At 44.8% G+C, this 25,173-nt stretch overlaps 1 protein-coding gene across 2 annotated transcripts in view; it reads left to right on the top strand.

Moving 5' to 3' along the window:
* The window catches only part of TLN1 (talin 1), a 69,895-nt gene that overhangs the window by 28,262 nt on the left and 16,460 nt on the right, over positions 1 to 25,173 (top strand). Inside the window, exons 6-25 of one of the 2 annotated variants that reach the window (XM_075844398.1) lie at positions 731 to 873; positions 969 to 1,096; positions 1,240 to 1,300; positions 2,249 to 2,353; positions 2,691 to 2,846; positions 2,932 to 3,033; positions 4,157 to 4,233; positions 7,507 to 7,687; positions 11,247 to 11,360; positions 11,868 to 11,976; positions 12,121 to 12,329; positions 12,600 to 12,698; positions 18,959 to 19,012; positions 20,842 to 21,009; positions 21,081 to 21,375; positions 22,212 to 22,378; positions 22,460 to 22,588; positions 22,699 to 22,812; positions 22,902 to 23,015; positions 24,928 to 25,062. In XM_075844398.1, the coding sequence (XP_075700513.1) occupies positions 731 to 873; positions 969 to 1,096; positions 1,240 to 1,300; positions 2,249 to 2,353; positions 2,691 to 2,846; positions 2,932 to 3,033; positions 4,157 to 4,233; positions 7,507 to 7,687; positions 11,247 to 11,360; positions 11,868 to 11,976; positions 12,121 to 12,329; positions 12,600 to 12,698; positions 18,959 to 19,012; positions 20,842 to 21,009; positions 21,081 to 21,375; positions 22,212 to 22,378; positions 22,460 to 22,588; positions 22,699 to 22,812; positions 22,902 to 23,015; positions 24,928 to 25,062 (2,660 nt within the window). The remainder of the gene's footprint in view (positions 1 to 730; positions 874 to 968; positions 1,097 to 1,239; positions 1,301 to 2,248; positions 2,354 to 2,690; positions 2,847 to 2,931; positions 3,034 to 4,156; positions 4,234 to 7,506; positions 7,688 to 11,246; positions 11,361 to 11,867; positions 11,977 to 12,120; positions 12,330 to 12,599; positions 12,699 to 18,958; positions 19,013 to 20,841; positions 21,010 to 21,080; positions 21,376 to 22,211; positions 22,379 to 22,459; positions 22,589 to 22,698; positions 22,813 to 22,901; positions 23,016 to 24,927; positions 25,063 to 25,173) is intronic. The other variant, XM_075844404.1, reaches the window with a different exon arrangement.

Here is a 25,173-nt window from a genome sequence, read left to right as displayed (position 1 = left end):
CTCTGTATCTCCATTCATGAAGACGTCTATGGATTGTAGACTGTGACAATGATAGGTGTCCTTCTCCAGAGTGTGAGGGACATCCTTCTCTAGATGTTGTGAAGAGGAAGAATTCTGGATCCTCCTCTCTAGTGTCCTCCGGGGTCTTCCAGGCTCTTGGTGTTGCTGAGCTCCTGCTGCCTTCCTGACGGCTCCTATGGTCTCTACTGTCTCTCTGTTTTTTTTTTTGGCCACCTTCACTTGCGTTGAGACCTCTTTTTGGACCGCATATTGAGGGTTCCCATGAACAGCCACCAAATGTAAATTCAGCACTTGGAATCATCTCCAGAACTTTGATCTCCTCGATGCGTCATGACAAACTTTTGAATTTTAGCTGAAAGTCTCCATTTTGATCTGATCTTCAGTGCTTTGTTTCACATCCATTGCGGTGGTGTCACTGTGCAAATACTTCTAAGACTTGTGAGTGGGTCACTTTTGGGTGGAGGATTTCCCCTTTAAGTTTGAGAATCTATTAGATGCTTTAAGTTTAACGTCTCCGCTGGTGTGTTGCCGACAGGCACCATGTGACCGCAGGAACCGCTTAATGATAGACAACGTGTCTAGTGAATAGTTGAGGTGGCCATTGAGGGGGTGCAGTAGTAAACGTCTACCAGATCTATCCTTGTCCTGAAGTGCAGATATTTGCAGGTGGGGTCTACCCGGGTTCACCTCTCAATGACTTATCTTGCAGTGAACTGGCTGGATCCAGGACGGACGCTACGGGAACAAGGAGTTGATGAAAATGAAACTCTTCTTCTGAGACGCAAGTTCTTCTACTCTGACCAGAACGTGGACTCCAGAGACCCGGTGCAGCTCAATCTCCTCTATGTGCAGGTGTGTGTACTGCTCCAGGACTGTGCTCCTCCATGTGTCACGAGTGTCCTGCTCATCAACCCTCTGCTCTGACCTGCCTCTGCTACATCTTCTAGGCTCGGGATGACATTCTGAACGGTTCTCACCCCGTCTCCTTTGATAAGGCCTGTGATTTTGCCGGTTACCAGTGCCAGGTGCAGTTCGGACCACACAATGAGATAAAGCACAAGCCAGGCTTCCTGGAGTAAGTTGGGGGTGACTCTGCTGCTTTATAACTGGTGGTGAACCCCAGCATCTCTATGTACGCTGCATTGATGATGTGGTGGTTTACACTGATCCTGGTGTGTGCCCTACACGAGGCTTCACTAAATGCCGCTCTCATTTCAGATTAAAAGATTTTTTGCCTAAAGAATACATCAAGCAGAAGGGAGAGCGAAAGATCTTTATGGTGGGTCTGTGTGTCGCGTTGGCCGCCTGGTGTGTGTCGCGTTGGCCGCCTGGTGTGTGTCGCGTTGGCCGCCTGGTGTGTGTCGCGTTGGCCGCCTGGTGTGTGTCGCGTTGGCCGCCTGGTGTGTGTCGCGTTGGCCGCCTGGTGTGTGTGTGTGTGTGGCGTTGGCCGTCTGGTGTGTGTGTGTGTGTGTGTGTGGCGTTGGCCGTCTGGTGTGTGTGTGTGTGTGTGTGGCGTTGGCCGTCTGGTGTCTGGTGTGTGTGTGTGTGGGGGTGTGTGGCGTTGACCGCCTGCGTGTGGGTCTGTCGCGTTGGCCGCCTGGTGTGTGTGTGGCGCTTTGGCCGCCTGGTGTGTGTGTGTGGCGCTTTGGCCGCCTGGTGTGTGTGTGTGGCGCTTTGGCCGCCTGGTGTGTGTGTGTGGCGCTTTGGCCGCCTGGTGTGTGTGTGTGGCGCTTTGGCCGCCTGGTGTGTGTGTGGCGCTTTGGCCGCCTGGTGTGTGTGTGTGGCGCTTTGGCCGCCTGGTGTGTGTGTGGCGCGTTGGCCGCCTGGTGTGTGTGTGGCGCGTTGGCCGCCTGGTGTGTGTGTGTGGCGCGTTGGCCGCCTGGTGTGTGTGTGGCGCGTTGGCCGCCTGGTGTGTGTGTGTGGCGCGTTGGCCGCCTGGTGTGTGTGTGTGTGTGGCGCGTTGGCCGCCTGGTGTGTGGATGTGTGTGACAGCGGGTGTTTGAGTGTGTGGGCGGTTTTGGCCGCCTCGTGTGTGTGTGTCTGTGGGTCGCGTTGGCCGCCTGGTGTGTGTGTGTCTGTGGGTCGCGTTGGCCGCCTGGTGTGTGTGAGTCTGTGGGTCGCGTTGGCCGCCTGGTTTGTTGTGTGGCGTTGGGCAACTGGTGTGTGTGTGGCGTTGGCCGTCTGCGTGTGTGTGTCTTTCATTGTTTTTATCCGCTTCTCTTTGTAGTCTCACAAGCAGTGCAGTAACATGAGTGAAATAGAAGCGAAGGCTCGGTACGTGAAGCTGGCGCGATCTCTGAAGACGTACGGCGTCTCTTTCTTCCTAGTCAAGGTGAGCAGGTGACACATCATCACATTTCTCACCCACAATGGTCGCGTCCTTTGTGCCTCTGTATCCTCCAGCCGAGTAAAGTTTAGTCACACGCGCAATCTGTAAAATCAACAGAGCGGAAGAAAAACCCACTTAAAGAACCCATAACCCTGACCCTAATGGTTGCCACCAGGATGGACTCCGGCCTATTAACCGTTGAGCCGACACATGTACATAATTCCCGCCCAGTGCGCTCTCCACACATTGGTCTTCACCTTGTTTCTCCATTTGTCCTGGCCTCGTTCTGTCTGGTGGGGGTGATTGTTTACCTGCATTGTACTACCATTGTATCTTCTAGGAAAAAATGAAAGGTAAGAACAAGCTGGTTCCCCGACTTCTGGGTATCACCAAGGAATGTGTGATGAGGGTGGACGAGAAGACCAAGGAAGTGATCCAGGAGTGGAATCTGACCAACATCAAGCGCTGGGCAGCGTCGCCCAAGAGCTTCACACTGGTCAGTAACCTGTGCGTCTGTCATGGTCGCTCTGCCGCCGATAGGGTGTGACCACCTCTAATCCTACGTATTGATATTTTTATAGGACTTCGGAGACTATCAGGACGGCTACTACTCTGTGCAGACCACGGAAGGAGAGCAGATCGCGCAGCTCATCGCTGGCTACATCGACATCATCTTGAAAAAGGTGAAGTCTGCAGGATTTATTGGTTGAGAGGGGCATGTTTAGGATGCTATACCCCAGCGGTAGAATGACCAGCTTGGGGTTCAGTGCCCTAAAATCTAGTGACCGGTTCCCCATAATCCGAGCTTTCCATTGTGATATTGTTGGGGTAGTGTTTGCCATCCATCGGAGAGCACTAGCTTTCCTGCCCATAACTTTTGGTAATGTGACCCTTGGTCTTCATCCATGACACCAAAAATTTAGAACGGGGGACTTGAGTTGAGTCTAGGCCTAATTATAGTGCTCAAGCTCTGAAGGACCTCTTTCCCTAAATTGGCCAATAATTGGCTCCTCCTCATTCTCTTGCTCCTCCTCCATCTCTTCCTCCTCCTCTTGCAGCTCCTCCTCCTCTTGCAGCTCCTCCTCCTTCTCCTCTTGCAGCAGCTCCTTCTCTTGCAGCTCCTCCTTCTCCTCTTGCAGCTCCTCCTTCTCCTCTTGCAGCTCCTCCTTCTCCTCTTGCAGCTCCTCCTTCTTTTGCTCCTCCTCCTCTTGCTCCTCCTCCTCCTTTTGCTCCTCCTACTCCTCTTGCTGCTCCTCCTACTCCTCTTGCTGCTCCTCCTCTTGCTCCTCCTCCTCCTCTTGCTCCTCCTTCTGCTCTCCTTCTGCTCTTGCTCCTCCTTCTCCTCTAGCTCCTCCTTTTGCTCGGGCGCCTCCTCCTCCTCCTTCTTCTCTTGCGCCTCCTCCTCCTCCTTCTCTTGCGCCTCCTCCTTCTCTTGCGCCTCCTCCTCCTCCTTCTCTGGCGCCTCCTCCTCCTCCTCTGGCGCCTCCTCCTCCTCCTCTGGCGCCTCCTCCTTCTCTTGCGCCTCCTCCTTCTCTTGCACCTCCTCCTTTTGCTCCTCCTCTTGCTCCTCCACTTGCAACTCCTCTTGCTCCTCCTTCTCCTCTTGCTGTTTCTCCTTCTCTTGTTCCTCCAGTTCTTTTCCACAGCTTTATATTTTCACCACTTGTACCCGGTGGTTTATCTTGAGCTACTTGGGTGGACTATACTATGAGTGCACCACATTGTACGTGGTCCTCGCTGTACTCCGTTCCCAGGCATCTCCAGCACTTTTGTGAATTATTTGCTTTTTTGTTTTTCCCTGTTTAGAAAAAGAGCAAAGATCATTTTGGTTTGGAGGGAGATGAGGAGTCAACTATGTTAGAGGATTCTGTTTCACCAAAGAAGTAAGAAACCTGCAGAAAAGACGCTGACTCTTATGCAGTTCCTGGTCCCCTGCCAACTCTAACCACGATGCTGACGTAATGAATAAGGGAAAATAAAAATATCCCCTGCCAGAGTGTTAACTTAACATGCCGAGTGCAGGAACCGTTATGGAGTCACACAGTAGAGACCTAAAACCATTATATTTTATTCCAAATGTCCCTCCTAGCATCCTTCAGGGTGAAACACAGATATCATATTCCCTACTATAATAAACTATGGAATTTCACTGCCCCTATATACAAGAATATAACTACTATAATACTGACCCCCCTATATACAAGAATATAACTACTATAATACTGCTCCTATATACAAGAATATAACTACTATAATACTGCTCCCTATATACAAGAATATAACTACCATAATACTGCCCCTATATACAAGAATATAACTACTATAATACTGCCCCTATATACAAGAATATAACTACTATAATACTGCCCCTATATACAAGAATATAACTACTATAATACTTCTCCTATATACAAGAATATAACTACTATAATACTGCCCCCTATATACAAGAATACAACCACTATAATACTGCTCCTATATACAAGAATATAACTACTATAATACTGCCCTCTATATACAAGAATATAACTACTATAATACTGCCCCTATATACAAGAATATAACTACTATAATACTACCCCTATATACAAGAATATAACTACTATAATACTGCCCCCTATATACAAGAATATAACTACTATAATACTGCATCCTATATACAAGAATATAACTACTATAATACTGCCCCCTATATACAAGAATATAACTACTATAATACTGCTCCTATATACAAGAATATAACTACTATAATACTGCCCCTATATACAAGAATATAACTACTATAATACTACCTCCTATATACAAGAATATAACTACTATAATACTGACCCTATATACAAGAATATAACTACTATAATACTGCCCCCTATATACAAGAATATAACTAATATAATACTGCCCCCTATATACAAGAATATAACTACTATGATACTGCCTCCTATATACAAGAATATAACTACTATAATACTGCCCCCTATATACAAGAATATAACTGCTATAATACTGCCCCTATATACAAGAATATAACTACTATAATACTGCCCCTATATACAAGAATATAACTACTATAATACTACCCCTATATACAAGAATATAACTACTATAATACTGCCCCCTATATACAAGAATATAACTACTATAATACTGCATCCTATATACAAGAATATAACTACTATAATACTGCCCCCTATATACAAGAATATAACTACTATAATACTGCATCCTATATACAAGAATATAACTACTATAATACTGCCCCCTATATACAAGAATATAACTACTATAATACCTATATATACAAGAATATAACTACTATAATACTGCTCCTATGTACAAGAATATAACTACTATAATACTGCCTCCTATATACAGGAATATAACTACTATAATACTGCTCCTATATACAAGAATATAACTACTATAATACTGCTCCTATATACAAGAATATAACTACTATAATACTGCCCCCTATATACAAGAATATAACTACTATAATACTGCTCCTATATACAAGAATATAACTACTATAATACTGCTCCCTATATACAAGAATATAACTACTATAATACTGCCCCTATATACAGGAATATAACGACTATAATACTGCCTCCTATATACAAGAATATAACTGCTATAATACTGCCCCCTATATACAAGAATATAACTACTATAATACTGCTCCTATATACAAGAATATAACTACTATAATACTGCTCCCTATATACAAGAATATAACTACTATAATACTGCCTCCTATATACAAGAATATAACTACTATAATACTGCTCCTATATACAGGAATATAACTACTATAATACTGCTCCTATATACAGGAATATAACTACTATAATACTGCCCCATATATACAAGAATATAACTACTATAATACTGCCTCCATATACAAGAATATAACTACTATAATACTGCTCCCTATATACAAGAATATAACTACTATAATACTGCTCCTATATACAAGAATATAACTACTATAATACTGCCTCCTATATACAAGAATATAACTACTATAATACTGCCTCCTATATACAAGAATACAACTACTATAATACTGCTCCTGTATACAAGAATATACCTACTATAATACTGCTCCCTATATACAAGAATATAACTACTATAATACTGCTCCTATATACAGGAATATAACTACTATAATACTGCCCCCTATATACAAGAATATAACTACTATAATACTGCTCCTATATACAAGAATATAACTACTATAATACTGCCCCTATATACAAGAATATAACTACTATAATACTGCCCCCTATATACAAGAATATAACTACTATAATACTGCTCCTATATACAAGAATATAACTACTATAATACTGCCCCTATATACAAGAATATAACTACTATAATACTGCCTCCTATATACAAGAATACAACTACTATAATACTGCTCCTGTATACAAGAATATACCTACTATAATACTGCTCCCTATATACAAGAATATAACTACTATAATACTGCTCCTATATACAGGAATATAACTACTATAATACTGCCCCCTATATACAAGAATATAACTACTATAATACTGCTCCTATATACAAGAATATAACTACTATAATACTGCCCCTATATACAAGAATATAACTACTATAATACTGCTCCTATATACAAGAATATAACTACTATAATACTGCCCCTATATACAAGAATATAACTACTATAATACTGCTCCCTATATACAAGAATATAACTGCTATAATACTGCCTCCTATATACAAGAATATAACTACTATAATACTGCTCCCTATATACAAGAATATAACTACTATAATACTGCTCCCTATATACAAGAATATAACTACTATAATACTGCTCCTATATACAAGAATATAACTACTATAATACTGCCTCCTATATACAAGAATACAACTACTATAATACTGCCTCCTCTGTAGAAGAATTTATCTAATATAACTAATATAATATGACTGCCAACTGAGTCCACGGACCAATCTGCGTAGTACATGGATGTATTTGCTCCTCCTGCGCGACGTCCGTTGGAGGGAGATACTGAATAGACTTGTAGCCGATCCTGGATCTTGGCTGTGTTCTTGGCTCTGTTGGTGCTGGGATCATATTTCGTAATCTTTGTTCCTTTTTTTTTTTTTTTTGTCATCAGGTCCACGCTTCTTCAGCAGCAGTTTAACCAAGTAGGCAAAGTCGAGCACGGCTCCGTAGCGCTGCCGGCCATCATGCGTTCTGGGGCTGGTGGCCCTGAGAACTTTCAGGTGGGCTCCATGCCTCAGGCTCAGCAGCAGATCACCAGCGGACAGATGCACTGGGGACACATGCCACCACTGGTAAGTTCTCCGCATGTTCATTTCATACAGTGGTTGTTGATTTCTCTGTGTTTCAACTGATGTCAGCACAGTTACACAGTTACATAGTTACATAGTTACATAGTTACATAGTTACATAGTTACATAGTTACATAGTTACATAGTTACATAGTTACATAGTTACATAGTTAGTACGGCTGAAAAAAGACACATGTCCATCAAGTCCAACCAAGGGAAGGGAAAAGGGAAGGAAAAATTTCTACACATAGGAGCTAATATTTTTTTGTTCTAGGAAATTATCTAACCCTTTTTTAAAGCCATCTACTGTCCCTGCTGTGACCAGCTCCTGCGGTAGGCTATTCCATAAATTCACCGTTCTTACTGTAAAGAAGCCTTGTCGCCTCTGCAGCTTGAACCTTTTTTTCTCCAGACGGAGGGAGTGCCCCCTTGTTTTTTGAGGGGGTTTTACAAGGAACAGGATATCACCATATTTTTTGTATGTGCCATTAATATATTTATATAAGTTAATCATGTCCCCCCTTAGTCGTCTTTTTTCAAGGCTAAATAGGTTTAATTCTTTCAATCTTTTCTCATAACTTAAATTCTCCATGCCCCTAATTAGCTTCGTTGCTCTTCTTTGTATTTTTTCCAACTCCAGGGCATCCTTTCTATGAACTGGAGCCCAGAACTGAACTGCATATTCTAGATGGGGCCTCACTAATGCTTTGTAAAGTGGCAATATTACATCCCTGTCCCGCGAGTCCATGCCTCTTTTAATACACGACAATATCTTGCTGGCCTTTGAAGCAGCTGATTGACACTGCATGCTGTTATTGAGTTTATGATTTACAAGAACACCCAGATCCTTCTCAACAAGTGAATCCGCCAGTGTAGCGCCCCCTAGGACATATGATGCATGCAGGTTGTTGGTACCCAGATGCATAACTTTACATTTATCTACATTAAACTTCATCTGCCAAGTGGACGCCCAAACACTTAGTTTGTTTAAATCTGCCTGTAATTCATGAACATCTTCCATAGATTGAATTATATTGCATAGCTTGGTGTCATCTGCAAAAATAGAAATAGTGCTATTAATCCCTTCCTCTATATCATTAATAAATAAGTTGAATAATAGTGGTCCCAGCACTGAACCCTGGGGTACACCACTTATAACCGGGGACCATTCAGAGAAGGAATCATTGACCACAACTCTCTGGATACGGTCCTTGAGCCAATTCTCAATCCAATTACAAACTATATTTTCTAAACCTATAGTCCTTAATTTACCCATTAGGCGTCTATGGGGGACAGTGTCAAATGCCTTTGCAAAGTCCAAAAACACTAAATCCACAGCGGCCCCTCTGTCTAGACTTCTGCTTACCTCTTCATAAAAACAGATTAGGTTAGTTTGACAACTTCTGTCCTTAGTAAAACCGTGCTGGCTGTCACTTATAATGCTATTTATTGTCACATAATCCTGTATATAGTCCCTCAATAGCCCCTCAAACATTTTCCCCACGATGGATGTTAAGCTTACTGGTCTATAATTACCCGGGGAAGACCTAGAGCCCTTTTTGAAAATAGGCACCACATTTGCCCTGCGCCAGTCCCTTGGCACTATACCAGTCACTAGAGATTCTCTGAATATTATGAAAAGGGGGACAGAAATAACTGAACTAAGCTCTTTAAGAACTCTAGGGTGTAACCCATCTGGTCCCGGAGCCTTGTGCACATTTATTTTATTTAATTTAGCTTGGACCATCTCTACATTCATCCAATTCAGTATATCAACTGATATATTAACAGCACTGGCAGCGGCTACATCAGCCGCTCCTTCTTCTGTTGTATATACAGAGCTAAAGAACCCATTTAGTAACTCTGCCTTCTCTTGATCCCCTGTGATCAACTCCCCATTACCATTATCTAGGGGTCCTACATGTTCAGACCTTGGCTTTTTTGCATTTATATGCTTGAAGAATTTTTTAGGATTTGTTTTACTATCCTTGGCCACCTGCCTTTCATTTTGTATTTTTGCTAATTTTATTACATTTTTACAGATTTTATTAAGCTCTTTATATTTTACAAAGGCTACAGCTGTACCCTCAGATTTGTATTTTTGAAATGCCCTTTTTTTGTCATGTATTGCCCCTTTCACAGAAGGTGTAAGCCATGTGGGGTTTAATTTGAGTCGTTTATACTTATTACCTGTAGGAATAAATTTTGCACTATAATTACCCAAAGTAGATTTGAAAATCTCCCATTTATCATTTGTCCCATTATTTGACATTAGTTCTTCCCAGTCCATATCCTGAATTGCAGCCTCATCCTGGGGAAATTGGCTTTCTTAAAATTAAATGTTTTTGCCCTCCCAGCCTGCGTTTGTTTTTTACAGTATAGATAAAATGTAACTATATTATGATCACTGTTACCGAGGTTTTCACGAACATTGACATTCCCAACAAGATCTGCATTATTAGAAATGACCAGATCCAACAGAGCTTCACCTCTAGTCGGGTCTTCCACAAACTGGCCCATAAAATTTTCCTGCAACAGGTTGAGGAAATGTCTCCCCTTTGCAGTTGAAGCCGAACCATGACACCAATTAATATCCCGGAAATTAAAATCTCCCATTATCACTACAGTACCCGCCTGTGCAGCCCGCTCCATCTCTTTATATAGCTGAACTTCCATCTCCTCAGTTATATTGGGGGGTCTATAGATTACACCAAAAGTAATTTTTTCAGTGTTTACCTCCCTTTCTAGTTCCACCCACAAGGTTTCAACCTCCTCACAGTCTTCACCCACTATTGTCTCTTTCACACTCGCCTTCATATCACTTCTCACATACAGACATACACCACCGCCTTCATATCACTTCTCACATACAGACATACACCACCGCCTTCATATCGCTTCTCACATACAGACATACACCACCGCCTTCATATCACTTCTCACATACAGACATACACCACCACCTTTCCTATTTGTCCTGTCTTTACGAAAAAGTGTAAAACCCTGTAGATTTACAGCCCAGTCATGTGAAGAGTCCAGCCATGTTTCAGCAACACCAACTATATCTATATTTTCTTCCAGTATCAAGGCCTCCAGCTCCCCCATTTTACTTGCTAGACTTCTGGCATTTGTGAACATACACTTTAACTTGCCTGTCAGTTTTTCACTTTTATTATCAGAAATGTGATTTGACATTAATCGGTCCTTTTTATTTACACTGATGTTTTGTAACGAAAGGATCTCCTTATCCTGTTGTCTAGTCCTCTCCCCACATTCTGTTTCTCCCCCCACCAATATAGTCTGACCCCTCTCTAACCTGGCTACCCCTTTATTTTCTACATTGACCTCCCTCCTCAGCCCAGTTGCGCGGGCCGATACCCGTGTGTTGCACAGTCGCGCATGTCCGATCCCCGCGTGTTACGTTGTTGCTTTATACCTCACTTTATGCACATTATTTGCCTGATGGTCTCTCCGGTTTTAGTGATTTCTTTAATAGTAATTCCCACATTCGAATCCCCTTCCTCCATACTCACCGATTTGTGACTCCTCCTCCTTTTGACAGACCTCTGCCCAGCAGGCTTTGACTGGCACCATTAACTCCAGCATGCAGGCGGTGAACGCTGCACAGGCCACCCTCGAGGACTTTGATACTCTACCACCACTCGGTCAGGATGCTGTAAGTATGAAGCGGATTTTAGCGCAGATCAGGTATAACCGCCACAAATTTCTCCGTACCTAAAGGAATAGGTCGAACACATGGGCACCGTGAACTTTTTTTTATTTATTTTTTTTGCTCTATATTACAAGGAGACCCATTCACTTGGTTGGGGGAAACGTAAGACCATCTGCTGCTTACCCTAGAGAGATCGGCTGATCGCCGGGATTTATAGTAGCTGGATCTAAATTCTTGACCTAGACACACTCTTTTAAAGCCAATGCAAAGGCAACTCAGGTCTCACAGACAATTTTGCAGAAAGGTCGAGCGTAACAACCACAAAACCCACCAGACCTAAAGGATCGCTGAGCGTTTGGTTATCACACACGATTGGCTAGATCCTTAGGGAACGATGGTGATCATGTAAGTTTGCGAATTGACCAAATAAAAAAAAATACTTTGGCTTGATCCTTGCTACATGTACCTAAAGGCATTAATAAGATAAATTGACCTTTGTGATCGCTGTAGGCAGCCAAAGCCTGGCGGAAAAACAAGATGGATGAATCCAAACATGAGATCCATTCCCAGGTGGACGCCATCACTGCTGGCACTGCGTCTGTTGTGAACCTGACAGCAGGTGAGATCATGACCCCTGGACCTGGATGGAGATTGAGTTGGACAGCCAGTAGAGCATTCTGCGGGTGTATGGTTTTACCGGTGGGGGCACATGAAACCCGAAAAGCCGGAGAAGATTTCTATGACTAACGCGTCTGTGTTTCAGGTGATCCGGCTGACACAGATTACACAGCGGTGGGATGTGCGGTTACAACCATCTCCTCTAACCTTACTGAGATGTCCCGCGGGGTGAAGCTTCTAGCTGCTCTTATGGAAGATGAAGGAGGGAATGGCAGACAGCTACTCCATGCTGCCAAGAACCTGGCAGGCGCGGTGTCTGAGCTTCTGAAGACTGCCCAGCCAGCAAGCACGGAGGTGTGTTCAATATCTATTGTGTGATGGACTGTCAGGCTATATTCAGGTAGGATTGTGCACATAGGTGGGGAATGGTCCCGGCATATATGCCTAATCCAATCCTTAGTCCCCCGTTTACCTGATGTATATCAAAAGACTGTCCCTTCGGCATACTTCATGGGGTTATGTGCCCAATGTGAACAGAGCCTAATTCTTATCTAATATCCCATCATTCAATAAGGACAGTATACATTAGACCGGATTAAATCCTTGTTTCTCCTGTTGTCTCAGCCACGACAGGTTCTTCTTCAGGCGGCTGGAAATGTGGGCCAGACCAGTGGAGAATTGCTGCAGCAGATTGGAGAGTGCGACACTGACCCCCGCTTCCAGGTAACTGTCAACGTGTCTTCAGATCTTTTTTCTCTCCGATGTTTTATATTTGTTGTATACTCCCAAATATTATTCGTTCTCTTTGACCATTATCCCCGATTCCTCCTTATCCTCTTGTAGATGTAGATGATCCCTGTGTCTCCTCCTCTTCCTGTAGATTATCCCTGTGTCTCCTCCTCTTGCTGTAGATTATGCCTGTGTCTCTTCCTCTTCCTTCTCTCTTGTAGATGTAGATTATCCCTGTGTCTCCTCCTCTTCTCTTGTAGATGTAGATTATCCCGGTGTCTCCTCCTCTTCTTTCTCTCTTGTAGATGTAGATTATCCCTGTCTCCGCCTCTTCCTGTAGATGTAGATGATCCCTGTGTCTCCTCCTCTTCCTGTAGATTATCCCTGTGTCTCCTCCTCTTCCTTCTCTCTTGTAGATGTAGATTATCCTTGTCTCCTCTTCTTCCTTCTCTCTTGTAGATGTAGATTATCCCTGTCTCCTCCTCTTCCTTCTCTCTTGTAGATGTAGATTATCCCTGTGTCTCCTCTTCCTTCTCTCTTGTAGATGTAGATTATCCCTGTGTCTCCTCTTCCTTCTCTCTTGTAGATGTAGATTATCCCTGTGTCTCCTCCTCTTCCTCCTCTCTTGTAGATGTAGATTATCCCTGTGTCTCCTCCTCTTCCTCCTCTCTTGTAGATGTAGATTATCCCTGTGTCTCCTCCTCTTCCTCCTCTCTTGTAGATGTAGATTATCCCTGTGTCTCCTCCTCTTCCTCCTCTCTTGTAGATGTAGATTATCCCTGTGTCTCCTCCTCTTCCTCCTCTCTTGTAGATGTAGATTATCCCTGTGTCTCCTCCTCTTCCTTCTCTCTTGTAGATGTAGATTATCCCTGTGTCTCCTCCTCTTCCTTCTCTCTTGTAGATGTAGATTATCCCTGTGTCTCCTCCTCCTCTCTTGTAGATGTAGATTATCCCTGTGTCTCCTCTTCCTTCTCTCTTGTAGATGTAGATTATCCCTGTGTCTCCTCTTCCTTCTCTCTTGTAGATGTAGATTATCCCTGTGTCTCCTCTTCCTTCTCTCTTGTAGATGTAGATTATCCCTGTGTCTCCTCCTCTTCCACCTCTCTTGTAGATGTAGATTATCCCTGTGTCTCCTCCTCTTCCACCTCTCTTGTAGATGTAGATTATCCCTGTGTCTCCTCCTCTTCCTTCTCTCTTGTAGATGTAGATTATCCCTGTGTCTCCTCCTCTTCCTTCTCTCTTGTAGATGTAGATTATCCCTGTGTCTCCTCCTCTTCCTCCTCTCTTGTAGATGTAGATTATCCCTGTGTCTCCTCCTCTTCCTTCTCTCTTGTAGATGTAGATTATCCCTGTGTCTCCTCCTCTTCCTTCTCTCTTGTAGATGTAGATTATCCCTGTGTCTCCTCCTCTTCCTTCTCTCTTGTAGATGTAGATTATCCCTGTGTCTCCTCCTCTCTTGTAGATTATCCCTGTGTCTCCTCTTCCTTCTCTCTTGTAGATGTAGATTATCCCTGTGTCTCCTCCTCTTCTTTCTCTCTTGTAGATGTAGATTATCCCTGTCTCCGCCTCTTCCTGTAGATGTAGATGATCCCTGTGTCTCCTCCTCTTCCTGTAGATTATCCCTGTGTCTCCTCCTCTTCCTTCTCTCTTGTAGATGTAGATTATCCCTGTGTCTCCTCCTCTTCCTTCTCTCTTGTAGATGTAGATTATCCCTGTGTCTGCTCCTCTTCCTTCTCTCTTGTAGATGTAGATTATCCCTGTGTCTCCTCCTCTTCCTTCTCTCTTGTTGATGTAGATTATCCCTGTGTCTCCTCCTCTTCTCTCTTGTTGATGTAGATTATCCCTGTGTCTCCTCCTCTTCCTTCTCTCTTGTAGATGTAGATTATCCCTGTGTCTCCTCCTCTTCCTTCTCTCTTGTAGATGTAGATTATCCCTGTGTCTCCTCCTCTTCCTCCTCTCATGTAGATTATCCCTGTGTCTCCTCCTCTTCCTTCTCTCTTGTAGATGTAGATTATCCCTGTGTCTCCTCCTCTTCTTTCTCTCTTGTAGATGTAGATTATCCCTGTCTCCGCCTCTTCCTGTAGATGTAGATGATCCCTGTGTCTCCTCCTCTTCCTGTAGATTATCCCTGTGTCTCCTCCTCTTCCTTCTCTCTTGTAGATGTAGATTATCCCTGTGTCTCCTCCTCTTCCTTCTCTCTTGTAGATGTAGATTATCCCTGTGTCTCCTCCTCTTCCTTCTCTCTTGTAGATGTAGATTATCCCTGTGTCTCCTCCTCTTCCTTCTCTCTTGTAGATGTAGATTATCCCTGTGTCTCCTCCTCTTCCTCCTCTCATGTAGATTATCCCTGTGTCTCCTCCTCTTCCTTCTCTCTTGTAGGTGTCGACTATCCCTGTGTCTCCTCCTCTTCCTTCTCTCTTGTAGATGTCGATTATCCCTGTGTCTCCTCCTCTTCCTTCTCTCTTGTAGATGTCGATTATCCCTGTGTCTCCTCCTCTTCCTCCTCTCTTGTAGATGTAGATTATCCCTGTGTCTCCTCTTCCTTCTCTCTTGTAGATGTAGATTATCCCTGTGTCTCCTCTTCCTTCTCTTTTGTAGATGTAGATTATCCCTGTGTCTCCTCCTCTTCTCTTGTAGATGTAGATTATCCCGGTGTCTCCTCCTCTTCTTTCTCTCTTGTAGATGTAGATTATCCCTGTGTCTCCGCCTCTTCCTGTAGATGTAGATTATCCCGGTGTCTCCTCCTCTTCTTTCTCTCTTGTAGATGTAGATTATCCCTGTGTCTCCTCCTCTTCTCTTGTAGATGTAGATTATTCCTGTGTCTCCGCCTCTTCCTGTAGATGTAGATTATCCCGGTGTCTCCTCCTCTTCTTTCTCTCTTGTAGATGTAGATTATCCCTGTGTCTCCTCCTCTTCTCTTGTAGATGTAGATTATCCCTGTGTCTCCGCCTCTTCCTGTAGATGTAGATTATCCCGGTGTCTCCTCCTCTTCTTTCTCTCTTGTAGATGTAGATTATCCCTGTGTCTCCGCCTCTTCCTGTAGATGTAGATTATCCCTGCGCCGCCTCCTCTTCCTGTAGATGTAGATTATCCCTGCGCCGCCTCCTCTTCCTGTAGATGTAGATTATCCCTGCGCTTCCTCCTCTTCCTGTTTATGTAGATTATCCCTGCGTCGTCTCCTCTTCTTGTAGATGTAGATTATCCCTGTGCCTCCTCCTCTTCCTGTAGATGTAGATTATCCCTGCATCTCCTCCTCTTTCTATAGATGTAGATTATCCCTGTGCCGCCTCCTCTTCTTGTAGATGTAGATTATCCCTGTGTCTCCTCTTCTTGTAGATTATCCCTGTGTCGCCTCTTCTTCCTGTAGATTATCCGTGTGTCGCCTCCTCTTCCTGTAGATTATCCCTGTGTCTCCTCCTCTTCCTGTAGATTATCCCTGTGTCCCCTCCTCTTCCTGTAGATTATCCCTGTGTCCCCTACTCTTCCTGTAGATTATCCCTGTCGCCTCCTCTTCTTGTAGATGTAGATTATCCCTGTGTCTCCTCTTCTTGTAGATTATCCCTGTGTCGCCTCCTCTTCTTGTAGATTATCCCTGTGTCGCCTCCTCTTCCTGTAGATTATCCCTGTGTCTCCTCCTCTTCCTGTAGATTATCCTTGTGTCTCCTCCTCTTCCTGTAGATTATCCCTGTGTCTCCTCCTCTTCCTGTAGATTATCCCTGTGTCTCCTCCTCTTCCTGTAGATTATCCCTGTGTCTCCTCCTCTTCCTGTAGATTATCCCTGTGTCTCCTCCTCTTCTTGTAGATTATCCCTGTGTCGCCTCTTCTTCCTGTAGATTATCCGTGTGTCGCCTCCTCTTCCTGTAGATTATCCCTGTGTCTCCTCCTCTTCCTGTAGATTATCCCTGTGTCCCCTCCTCTTCCTGTAGATTATCCCTGTGTCCCCTCCTCTTCCTGTAGATTATCCCTGTGTCCCCTACTCTTCCTGTAGATTATCCCTGTCGCCTCCTCTTCTTGTAGATGTAGATTATCCCTGTGTCTCCTCTTCTTGTAGATTATCCCTGTGTCGCCTCCTTTTCTTGTAGATTATCCCTGTGTCGCCTCCTCTTCCTGTAGATTATCCCTGTGTCGCCTCCTCTTCCTGTAGATTATCCCTGTGTCTCCTCCTCTTCCTGTAGATTATCCCTGTGTCTCCTCCTCTTCCTGTAGATTATCCCTGTGTCTCCTCCTCTTCCTGTAGATTATCCCTGTGTCTCCTCCTCTTCCTGTAGATTATCCCTGTGTCTCCTCCTCTTCCTGTAGATTATCCCTGTGCCGCCTCCTCTTCTTGTAGATGTAGATTATCCCTGTGTCTCCTCTTCTTGTAGATTATCCCTGTGTCGCCTCCTCTTCTTGTAGATTATCCCTGTGTCGCCTCTTCTTCCTGTAGATTATCCCTGTGTCTCCTCCTCTTCCTGTAGATTATCCCTGTGTCCCCTCCTCTTCCTGTAGATTATCCCTGTGTCCCCTACTCTTCCTGTAGATTATCCCTGTGTCGCCTCCTCTTCTTGTAGATGTAGATTATCCCTGTGTCTCCTCTTCTTGTAGATTATCCCTGTGCCTCCTCCTCTTCTTGTTTATGTAGATTATCCCTGTGTCACCTCCTCTTCTTGTAGATGTAGATTATCCCTGTGTCTCCTCCTCTTCTTGTAGATTATCCCTGTATCTCCTCCTCTTCCTGTAGATTATCCCTGTGTCTCCTCCTCTGCCTGTAGATTATCCCTGTGTCTCCTCCTCTTCCTGTAGATTATCCCTGTCTCCTCCTCTTCCTGTAGATTATCCCTGTGTCCCCTACTCTTCCTGTAGATTATCCCTGTGTCTCCTCCTCTTCCTGTAGATTATCCCTGTGTCTCCTCCTCTTCCTGTAGATTATCCCTGTCTCCTCCTCTTCCTGTAGATTATCCCTGTGTCTCCTCCTCTTCCTGTAGATTATCCCTGTGTCTCGTCTACTAGTGTATATAAGGTGAAATCTCTCCAAAAACTAGTTTCTCTGAGAAGACTACATTTTTATCCGGACCACATATTCCACTGACATATTTTCAACTCTCCTATATCTTGTGTATTTATTTCTTCTTTGATCGGGCCACACCCCTCTTGAAGACCATTTTTCAATGAATTTTTGGGAGGTTGTGTGTAAATATGTGTATATCTACAGTATTAGGCCAAAAGTATGTGTTACTCCCCCTCGTAATTATTGAGTTCAGGTGTTTCAGTTATACCCATTACAAACAGTTGCATAAAGTCCTGCACACAGCCGTGTAACCTCCATAGATAGACATTGCTAGTAGCATCGGTGTAACTGAAGAACTCGGAGACTTCACTTGTGGCACTGTCGTGGATGCTTCTTTTAACCCAAGTCAATTCGAATTAAAAGCGTGTAGGAGTAACTAACGCTCAGCCGTGAAGCGGTGGACCACGCAAACTTAGAGTATACTCGCCAAGTGCTGAAGTTCGTGGTGGGTAAAGATTACCCGTCCTCTGCTGTATCACTCACTACAGAGATCCTCACCGCCTCTGGAAGTGTCCAGCACAAGAACTGCGTTTGGAACTTCATCAAATGGGATTCCACGTTGGCTGCACACAAGCCTAAGATCACAAAGCTCAATGCCAAGAGGCAGGTGGATTGGTGTAAAGCACGCTGAAACTGGACTCTGGAGGAGCTTGTTCTGGGATGAATCTCCGCTCCTGATCTGGCAGTTTTTTGATGGTGGAGGGATCTTTGCGGATGGCAGGAAAACGCTGCCTATCGAAATGCATAGTGACTTTTGTAACGTGGTGGAGGAGGAAATAATTGTGTGATTGCGCCCCTGTGCAAAAAGTGAGTTCCATAAAGTGGAAACATGGGGTGATGAGTTTAGTCTGGACCTCAACCCCATCCAACACTTTTGGAATGAACGCCAATTCTAGACCTTATCCCCCATCAATGTTTGGCCTCACAAATTCGCACAGACATCCTAAAGTCTTATGGAAAGCCTTCCCAGAAGAGTGGGGGTTCTTATAGCTGCACAAGGGACCAACTCCATATTGACCTACTCAATGGTTTTGGAATGGGATGTCCAACATACTCCATATAGGTGCGGTGGTCAGAGGTCACATACTTTTGGCCATATTCTGTAAATAATGCGTGTTACTTCTCCTCCTTCCTCCCACTTTCTCTAGGTAAATGTAATTTTTTGGGGTTTCCTGTCCACATTTACGTTTTTTGTGGGTTCCTACAGATCTCGGGAGCCAGAGCCACTCGCACTCTCGCCTCAATGTCTGAGCAGAGAACGGTAACACGAGGACCTTGTTTATTTGTGGTTATTTGTCCTTGTAGCTTCTTGGTGTTGGGTCTTGGCTCCAATCATTGAAGGGTTAATCTGAATTCTTTTTCTTTTATAATTTTGAGATATGATTACTTCAATAATTATTTAATGACTAATTGGTCTGATTCTTGGGTGATTCTACATCTCGTTGTTGGTTGTGGCTACTTGTCACTTGTCTGTGGGTCTTCACCTCGATCCTGGCCATAGCTGGAGCTCTAAGGTAGTCTAGAACCTCGATCCTGACTCCTACAAAGTGGGAAGACTTCTCTTCATTTGGGTGGTTCCTCAGGCGTTGAACCTTCAGCTTATTTTTTCCTGTATAATAAATGCGGCTTGAGGGTTTTTCACTTACATGATTCATGGGGTGCAAGCCCTGGTTTATGACTCCATGAGGTAAGACTAGTGAACGGGTAGTGATATCGATCTGTGAATGCTGGTAACTATGAGACCTTATTGAAGTTAGTCAGCTCCGTTGTAGGACGATCACGACTGTTTTATTCACTAAAGTAATAAAGGAGACCTGACAAACCCATCGTAAGGAGAAGATGAGTAAAAAGAGATAACGGGTCTGGCATATGTTATGGTGGTAATATTCAGTGTAAGGTCCATGCATCCGTCCTCCCTTCAGTGGTGGCATCTCTTGGGGGTTCTCTCTGCCGTTCATCTTGTACTCTCTAGAGGAGACCTGATCCCGGTGAGATCAATGTATGGAGACAATTGATGTTTGGAGATTCATCGTGAAAGTGACTTTTCTTGGGAGCTTTGTGAGGGTGTCGTGTTTGGTTGGTTGGTTGGTGGCTTTGGCTGTGGTTGAGACCTTTCTTCAGGTTATTTGTGGACCTCACTTTTCAGTGGAATTGTTTGTGGTTGCTTTCTACATCCTATTGGGGCAATATCTTAGTACTGGCGTTTAAAACACGATTTGTAAGCTAACTTTTGTTGGTGGAAAATGTTGAGAAGACGTCCTGGGTTCTACTCGTAGTCTACGGTTGTGTGTTCAATATCTGAGTGATTATAATATCTGCGCACTTATAAGGTGGATTACGTTGGGGAAGTTGTTGTTTGCTCCTGTTCTCATTAAGAGGTAGTCTAATGATCTGGCTTCTAGGTTCATTGTTGGTTTTACCCTCCATGTTCTGACCTCCTCAAAGCTGGTTCCAGTACACGTGATTCATGATTCGTCTTGTTTCTGGATCTGGAAACGCTTGGTCTCTCTAATATATTGTGTGGTTGGTTTGGACACGTGGTCTCTCGAAGGATAACTGCTCTTGGCGATCTCCAACATGGTGTCAGGATGTAGATGGGTCCTGTTAGTCTGACACAAGTTCTCCAACAAGGTGTTCGGATGTAGATGGGTCCTGTTGGTCTGACACAGGTTCTCCAGCAAGGTGTCCGGATGTAGATGGGTCCTGTTGGTCTGATACAGGTTCTCCAGCAAGGTGTCCGGATGTAGATGGATCCTGTTGGTCTGACACAAGTTTGAGATCTGGTCACCAGAGAGAACTTGTTACTTGGAGAAATTTTGTTTCTTGCCCCATTTACTTGTGAGTGGTTCATGTGTTGGGTTATGTGGGTACATTCAGAATCTGGTCAGTTCTTGGTTTGGAAGAAGCCTCCAGTCAGATCCTCAGGTGGTATCTCCTGGCCGTTAATTTCTTTATTTCCTTCTGATGTGTTTGTGCCGTTTTTGCTTGGTAAGAAATTATTTGTCATTTCACACGGATTTACCACTTCCGGCTCTTCAGTTTCTCCAAGAAACATTTTACCATCCGATTTGTTTGTTTCTGACTTTCTAGGACATGTTGATGCAGTTGGCCAAAGCCGTAGCGAGTGCAGCGGCAGCTCTTGTTCTAAAGGCGAAGAATGTGGCGGAGCGGACAGATGACCCCATTCAGCAGGCTCAAGTCATTGCAGCAGCCACCCAGTGTGCCCTGTCTACTTCTCAGCTGGTGGCCTGCACTAAGGTGCGTTATTCAAGTATGGGGCAGTGATGGCCGTCTGATGACACCTAGTCCACTAAACTATTTACTTACAGGTGGTGGCCCCTACGATTAGTTCCCCTGTCTGCCAGCAACAACTTCTGGAGGCCGGGAAGCAGGTGGCCAAGTCTGTGGAAGGTTGTGTGGAGTCCTCCAAGGAGGCTACATCAGATGCCGACCTGCTAAAGGCGGTGGGAGGGGCGGCATCTGCCGTCACCCAGGCTCTCAATGACTTACTGCAGCACATCAAAAATAATGCGTCTGGGGCACCCCCGACTGGACGATATGACCAAGCCACCGACACGATCCTGAATGTGACTGAGAACATCTTCAGCTCCATGGGTGATGCCGGTGAGTGCTGGAGCCATATGACTGTTTCTTGGTGTAGATCGTATAGAGCTGGTGCTTCTCTGAACTCCGGGACGTTTATGGTCACATTGTGGCTGAATTCTTCCTAATCACCTCCATATTCTTGGTCATGTATGTACAGAGCATGCTCTGCTTGTGGTGCATTGTGGGAGACGTACCGTATGAATTGTGTAGACCGGCTCTTAAATTCGTCCATCTTTGCAACCATCTTTCTATTCATTTAATGTATTTAAAACAAGAAATTAAGCAAATTTACAAATATATTTAAAAAAAATTTCCCATTTTGTGTACACAGCACCTATGCAGAACTATGCGTCTCCACCGTAACGGACTACAAACAAGCCTTTGTATAGTTTTATCCTGCAGTCATACTTCATCTGTCCCTTGCTACATCCTAATATCCGTACAGTAGGTTAGTAAGACTGCATGAAGTAGGACTGCAGGATCAGACTACACAGGGTTTGTATGTAGTCTGTTGCCATAGAGACACCATGATCTGCATAGGTGCTGCAGACCGAAAACGGTTGATACTTTGCAAATCAGTTTAAATATAAAGTTGGTGGCAAAGACGTACGTAGAATCTGTTTGTGCTGATGGTAAACTCCATCAAGGCTAGGTAGCAGCCAATAGAACTGTGAATGCAGCTCTGGATGTGACTTGTGTATGAAACATTGTGTTATTTCTGGAAACGACATTATTCAGAAGTGACTACAGTAAAACGCTGTAACTGGAGGGAGCTGTGTAGAGTGCCCCCGGATGTGGAGTTCTTGGGCTCCTCTGATAACGGCGAGCTCACCACCATTATTGTCTTGTGCCAGGTGAAATGGTGCGGCAGGCGCGGATCCTCGCTCAGGCTACATCCGATCTTGTTGGCGCTATCAAGGCAGATGCAGAACAGGAGAGCGACCTGGAAAATTCACGAAAACTTCTGAGTGCGGCCAAACTTCTTGCAGATGCCACAGCGAGAATGGTAGAAGCGGCCAAGGTGGGTCCCCGGATGTCCTCCCTTCACCGCGCCGGTCTCTCGCTTTTCTGGTTGTCACAGTCTTTATAACTTTTCCTGCAGGGAGCCGCCGCTCACCCGGACAGCGAGGAACAACAACAGAAGCTACGAGAGGCAGCTGAAGGTCTACGCATGGCGACCAACGCAGCCGCACAGAACGCCATAAAGAAGAAGCTGGTGCACAAACTGGAGGTAACGTCAACAGGCGTTAGGGTCCCAGGCGGGACCGCACAGGTTGTCTCGTGCTACTAATCCGCACACCTAGTACTTACCACTATTTACCGTTTATTGTTTTTCTCCAGCAAGCCGCCAAGCAAGCAGCAGCCTCCGCTACGCAGACCATTGCAGCCGCGCAGAACGCAGCATCCAGTAACAAGAACCCAGCGGCTCAGCAACAACTGGTACAAAGCTGCAAGGTGCGAACCCCATCTCCTGCCCGTCCTCTCCTCCGCCCTGTCCTGGATGATGCTCGGTCATTAATGCAGCGGTTTCTGGCTTTCTGCAGGTTGTAGCTGATCAGATCCCCATGTTGGTCCAAGGAGTCCGAGGGAGCCAGTCCCAGCCAGACAGTCCTAGTGCCCAGTTATCTCTGATCAGCGCCAGCCAGAACTTCCTGCAGGTACTTTATATCTAGTGACATCACTACTAATGTCTGACCCTGATGAAAGTGTGATGACATTATGTGGTGGAGACGGTAGAAGAAACCGGGAGTGTATCGATGGTGTGCGAGGGATTATGGGAGAAGGTGGGATATGAAGGAGAGTGCGCATGTATCAGTGATGTCATATGAAGGTGAGAGCGCATGTATCAGTGATGTCATATGAAGGTGAGCGCGCATGTATCAGTGATGTCATATGAAGGTGAGCGCGCATGTATCAGTGATGTCATATGAAGGTGAGCGCGCATGTATCAGTGATGTCATATGAAGGTGAGCGCGCATGTATCAGTGATGTCATATGAAGGTGAGCGCGCATGTATCAGTGATGTCATATGAAGGTGAGAGCGCATGTATCAGTGATGTCATATGAAGGTGAGCGCGCATGTATCAGTGATGTCATATGGAGGTGAGAGCGCATGTATCAGTGATGTCATATGAAGGTGAGAGCGCATGTATCAGTGATGTCATATGAAGGTGAGCGCGCATGTATCAGTGATGTCATATGAAGGGGAGAGCGCATGTATCAGTGATGTTATATGAAGGTGAGCGCGCATGTATCAGTGATGTCATATGAAGGTGAGCGCGCATGTATCAGTGATGTCATATGAAGGGGAGAGCGCATTTATCAGTGATGTTATATGAAGGTGAGCGCGCATGTATCAGTGATGTCATATGAAGGTGAGCTCGCATGTACCAGTGATGTCATATGAAGGAGAGAGCGCATGTATCAGTGATGTCATATGAAGGTGAGCGCATGTATCAGTGGTCATATGAAGGTGAGAGCGCATGTATCAGTAATGTCATGAAGGTGAGAGCGCATGTATCAGTGATGTCATATGAAGGTGAGCGCATGTATCAGTGATGTCATATGAAGGTGAGCGCATGTATCAGTGATGTCATATGAAGGTGAGCGCATGTATCAGTGGTCATATGAAGGTGAGAGCGCATGTATCAGTGATGTCATATGGAGGTGAGCGCATGTATCAGTGATGTCATATGAAGGTGAGCGCATGTATCAGTGATGTCATATGAAGGTGAGCGCATGTATCAGTGGTCATATGAAGGTGATCGCGCATGTATCAGTGATGTCATATGAAGGAGAGAGCGCATGTATCCGTGATGTCATATGAAGGTGAGAGCGCATGTATCAGTGATGTCATATGAAGGTGAGAGCGCATGTATCAGTGATGTCATATGAAGGTGAGCGTGCATGTATCAGTGATGTCATATGGAGGTGAGAGCGCATGTATCAGTGATGTCATATGAAGGTGAGCGTGCATGTATCAGTGATGTCATATGGAGGTGAGAGCGCATGTATCAGTGATGTCATATGAAGGAGAGAGCGCATGTATCAGTGATGTCATATGAAGGAGAGAGCGCATGTATCAGTGATGTCATATGAAGGTGAGAGCGCATGTATCAGTGATGTCATATGAAGGAGAGAGCGCATGTATCAGTGATGCCATATGGAGGTGAGAGCGCATGTATCAGTGATGTCATATGAAGGTGAGCGCGCATGTATCAGTGATGTCATATGGAGGTGAGAGCGCATGTATCAGTGATGTCATATGAAGGTGAGAGCGCATGTATCAGTGATGTCATATGAAGGAGAGAGCGCATGTATCAGTGATGCCATATGGAGGTGAGAGCGCATGTATCAGTGATGTCATATGAAGGTGAGCGCGCATGTATCAGTGATGTCATATGAAGGTGAGAGCGCATGTATCAGAGATGTCATATGAAGGAGATGATCTAAGAGGTAATATGGAATCGGATGAGGTGTAGTAGAGAGACTGATGTTATGCTGCATGAGGAGGATGAGAGTTGTGAGTCTATACCGCCTTGTCCAGTGATATAATATGTCTTGTTGTAGCCCGGTGGTAAACTCGTAGCTGTTGGAAAAGCCGCTGTCCCTACAGTTTCAGATCCGGCCTCTGCCATGCAGCTCGGTCAGTGCACCAAGAACTTGGCTACTGCCCTGGCTGAACTCCGGACAGCTGCACAGAAGGTACGTCAGCGTTTGTTGGCAATCCGGGGAGGACTTGTGGCCATTGGTGGGGGCTTTGGAGTGGTGTTGGGTCATTGGTGGGTATTCTGGGATGGTGTCGAGGACGCTAGT

Source organism: Rhinoderma darwinii, chromosome 1, assembly GCF_050947455.1.
Source record: "Rhinoderma darwinii isolate aRhiDar2 chromosome 1, aRhiDar2.hap1, whole genome shotgun sequence".
NCBI lineage: Eukaryota > Metazoa > Chordata > Amphibia > Anura > Rhinodermatidae > Rhinoderma > Rhinoderma darwinii.
This window is presented reverse-complemented; position numbering and strand designations above follow the sequence as displayed.